General features: G+C 43.2%; 1 protein-coding gene across 1 annotated transcript; it reads right to left on the bottom strand.

The window, feature by feature from the left end:
- Window positions 1–2,867: 2,867 nt before the first annotated feature.
- Window positions 2,868–3,746, bottom strand: LOC115077783 (olfactory receptor 2F2-like). Its single transcript, XM_029580069.1, has one exon. It carries the CDS (start codon window positions 3,744–3,746, stop codon window positions 2,868–2,870), a length of 879 nt encoding a protein of 292 aa, XP_029435929.1.
- Window positions 3,747–3,956: the final 210 nt, after the last annotated feature.

Genomic DNA, 3,956 nt, shown 5'->3' with positions numbered 1-3,956 from the left:
CATCATCACCAGGTCTGCCGGCCCAGCTGAAGCCAACTGCAGCTGCCTCCTTCCTGCTGGCACCAGCCTTCTGCAGCACGGGCAATGGTCTCCTTCACTCCTGCAGCTGTTGGGAATAGCTGCAGCAGCGGCCGCACTCACTCCAATCAAGGGACTGCAGGATGGCACCTTATTCTCTCTGCAGTGGCCTGGTTAGAGCCATGGCAGCATCGCTCATTCTAGCTGACCCATCCTGTGGCCAAGGGCCATGGGAGGTACCAGCAATTACTACTCACATCTGCCTGCACCTCCTTTTTCCAGTTTTAACCGGATCTGAGTGCCAGCCTGGGGGAGCTGCCAGGTAAACTGTTATTTTCAACCTCTCTACAGAGGGAGAGAGAGTGACCCAAGGTGAGTAAGGGGAGAGCACCAGGATGAATGTGTGTGGTGGTGGTAGGGGGGGGGGGGGGGGGGGAGGGCGTGAGCCAGGGTTTGTGAAGGGTGTGGGTGGGAGGGAGTAAATGAATAAGGGAAGTGAGGGGATGGTAAGCAGGGAAGGCACAGATGGAGGGGATCAAAGGGCTTTGGAAGGGAGATAAGGAAATAGAGGCTGGGGGTATGAAATGGAGGGAGGGGCTGTTGCTTCTTTTCTTCTTCACCCCAATCCAATCTTTCCTCCTCCTTTTCCTTCTCCTCCACCTCTAACCCTAGTCCATACTTTTTCTTCCTCTTCTTTATCTTAATCTTCCCTCTTCCTCTTTCACCCTTTCTTCCCTTCTCCCTTCTTGATCCCTCTTCTTTCCCTTCCCCCTCCCTCCTCTCCTCCCATTTCCTTTCCTTTCCTTATCCCCCATTCCCTCTCCCTTTCCTCTGCCCTCCTCCATCCCTTATAACTCTTCCCCTATTACCTAAGATTCCTTTTTCATTTCCCTCCTTAGAGGTCTCCACTCTACTCATTTCCAGTTCCCTTTTATTCTTTTCTCCCCAGTCCTAAGATTCATTTTCATCTAATAAAGAAACCAAATAAATTAACTGGGCAAAGAATGTCAGAAAAGGACTTCATTTTTATAAAGTAAAATAATAATCATTATTAAAACTGTAAATATATACAAAATTATGCAAATTTGCCACACAATTGCCATAATTTTGAAAAATCTGCCACAGAATTTGCCAATACTTACCACAGAATCTGGAAAAACTGACAGCAGGAATTTGGGGGCTCTTCACCCTTTTCTATCAAAACTGATGTTGTTTTTCTGGAACATTTAAAATAGGATTAGAAGTTCCAATCCCTCATTTAGAAAACTTTTAGACTAACATAAAGGTTAGTCTAATGATTACATGGATTTAGACAACAATCTTCTATAAACAGGACAGTGGTGACAGCTCTTCCCTTCAGATTACAGCTCCACCATTTCCACGGCTGATAGAAATATTAGCCTTGTCCTGCTGGCCCTGGGTCTCCTTTTTGCTGTTGTCTTGTCTTCCAGTGTTCTGTCGATGATACCATTGCCTCTCCTGCTCAGATCCGCAAGTAAAGAATGTCTCTTTCCAGTTCCTGGAATTGTTTGTAGAGTCCTCCTTTACACATTGAATTTTGGCTCTTAATGCGTCTCCTCCTGTGTCACTTCAGCGTCACACCACAGATCACTAGAGATGTGAATCATTTTTGTCTTCGTGTCATTCTTCGTTTTTTGGCCACCGCTGAAAATGTAATTTTTTTGCGGTTTGGGTTTTTTTTCGCGAAAAATCGTTGTTTGAGTTAGTGCACGCTAACTCCCATTAGTGCGCGCTAACTCCCATTAGTGCGCGCTAACAAAAACCGTTAGATTTTGTTATTTTTTGTTACTTTTTGTTAGCGCGCGCTAATCCAAAAAATGAATTTTTGTGAAAATAATAGGAAAATCCCGATCATTTTTCGGGGTCCCCGAAACATGCCGAATTGGACAATTTCGTTGAAATTTTCCAATTCGGAAAAAACGAATGCACATCTCTACGGATCACTGCCTCCTCCACAGATTGTTCTCCTCTCTGGTGAAATTTGCCATGCTGAGCTATTCCCGGGCTGCTATATTGTCCCTGTTATTGCTCCTATCATTGTTCTGCAGCTCAGATTTAAGGAAAGACCACTGTTTAGTTTTATGATTTTGATTTTCTTTCTACTAATTTTTTCTCCACCATTTGAACTGTTGTATTCAAATACATTTTTATTTTACTCTCTGGGATTATGCCTATGGATGGCAGTCATTTTAAAGAGCTCTCAGAGGGTCGTATTTGAGCCAGCCTTCCAAAAGTGTTTAGAGACTATCAGGCCGATACAGTAAAAAATGCGGGAGAGCCAGAGCTCTGTTAAGCACCTGCTCTCCCGCACACCCAGGCACGCGATTCTATATTAAAATGAGGTGGTGCACTAATAAGGAGATGCTAGGGACAATGCTCTATATTACCAGCATTCATTTCTGAACCCGATGACAGCCACGGGTTTGGAAAATGGATGCCGGTAAATTTGAGCGTCAATTTTTCTAAACCACCAACCGGTTGGAAGATTTTTTTTTATTTGTAATGTTTGGTTTTTCCTACTTAATATCACTAGGATATTAAGTCGGAGGGTGTACAGAAAAGCATCATTTTCTGCTTTTCGGTACACTTTTCTGGGTTGCTAAGAATTTTACTCCTGCCCTTGGGCAGGCATTAACTTCTGAGAGTAAAATGTGTGGCTTGGCTGCACATTTTACTATCAGTATCCCAGGAAACTAGTAGGCTCATCAACCTTCTTTTGCATGTGATGAGTGCAATTAGTTTTCATAGGGTTGGCTGCGTGTTTTCGACATGCTATTACCCCTTACAGTATAGGGGGTAATAGATGTGGGTTGGAAACGCGCAGCCAATCATGTGGTAGATGGTGTGCTCAGCTGAGCGCACCATTCTGTATTGGCCTGTAAGAATGTTGGTGTCCTTCTTAAGGCTTTTTTTAAGGCAACATTTAATTCTTTACTTCTCAAGCTATAAATCAGGGGGTTTAACAGAGGGAGAGTGACTATATATACTGCAGTAGGTAGTTTACTTGAATTCACTGAGTCTCCTGATCTGGGCTGCACATACACTCCTATTACAGTCCCATACGACAGAATAAGGACTGTAAGGTGGGAGGAGCAGGTAGAGAAGGCCTTGCTTTTCCCCTCTCTAGAATGGATTTTCAGGATGGTGGAAATGATAAACATGTAGGATGTCAGGGTTAGGAGAAAAGGGATGTATGCTACATATACTGCTGCTATATAATTCATAAATTCAATGATAGAGAGATCAGTGCAGGAAAGTTTCACCACTGCTGTGAGATCACAAAAGAAATGATTGATTACATTGGTGTCACAAAAGGAAAGCTGGGATGTAACCATAGTGTGTGGCAATGCTTCTATGAAACCTGTTGCCCATGAGACAGCTGCCAGAAGAGCACAGACTCTCTTATTCATGATAACAGTGTAACGCAGGGGATTGCATATTGCAATGTAACGATCATACGCCATGACTGTTAGAATCATAAATTCTATCTCAACACAAGCCAAAAAACAATACATCTGCATAATGCATTCAGTGAAAGATATTAAATTACTCTGTTTTAGTAGGATTGCAAGTAATTTTGGCACAGTGACTGTCAGGGAAGAGATGTCAAGGATAGACAAGTTGGCCAAGAAGAAATACATGGGGGAGTGTAGGTGATGATCGGCACATACTATGCAGATAATGAGGAGGTTCCCCAGCATGGCCATCAGGTAGAGGAGTGAAAAGAGAGCAAAGAGAGGGAGCTGCAGCTCTGGGAACTCTGAGAACCCCAGAATCAAGAATTCTGTTGCACTGCTGTGATTTCCCCATTTCCTTGGATTCATACTTCATGGAGTACTGGAAGGAGAAAGGAGAGACAGACTGAAGGAAAAATTAACTAAAAAACCCAGAATACATAAACAAAATACATTAGAAAA

This window comes from Rhinatrema bivittatum, chromosome 16 (assembly GCF_901001135.1).
Source record: "Rhinatrema bivittatum chromosome 16, aRhiBiv1.1, whole genome shotgun sequence".
NCBI classification, from domain to species: Eukaryota; Metazoa; Chordata; class Amphibia; order Gymnophiona; family Rhinatrematidae; genus Rhinatrema; species Rhinatrema bivittatum.
The sequence above is the reverse complement of the archived record's forward strand: the minus strand, read 5'-3'. Positions and strand labels throughout refer to the sequence as shown.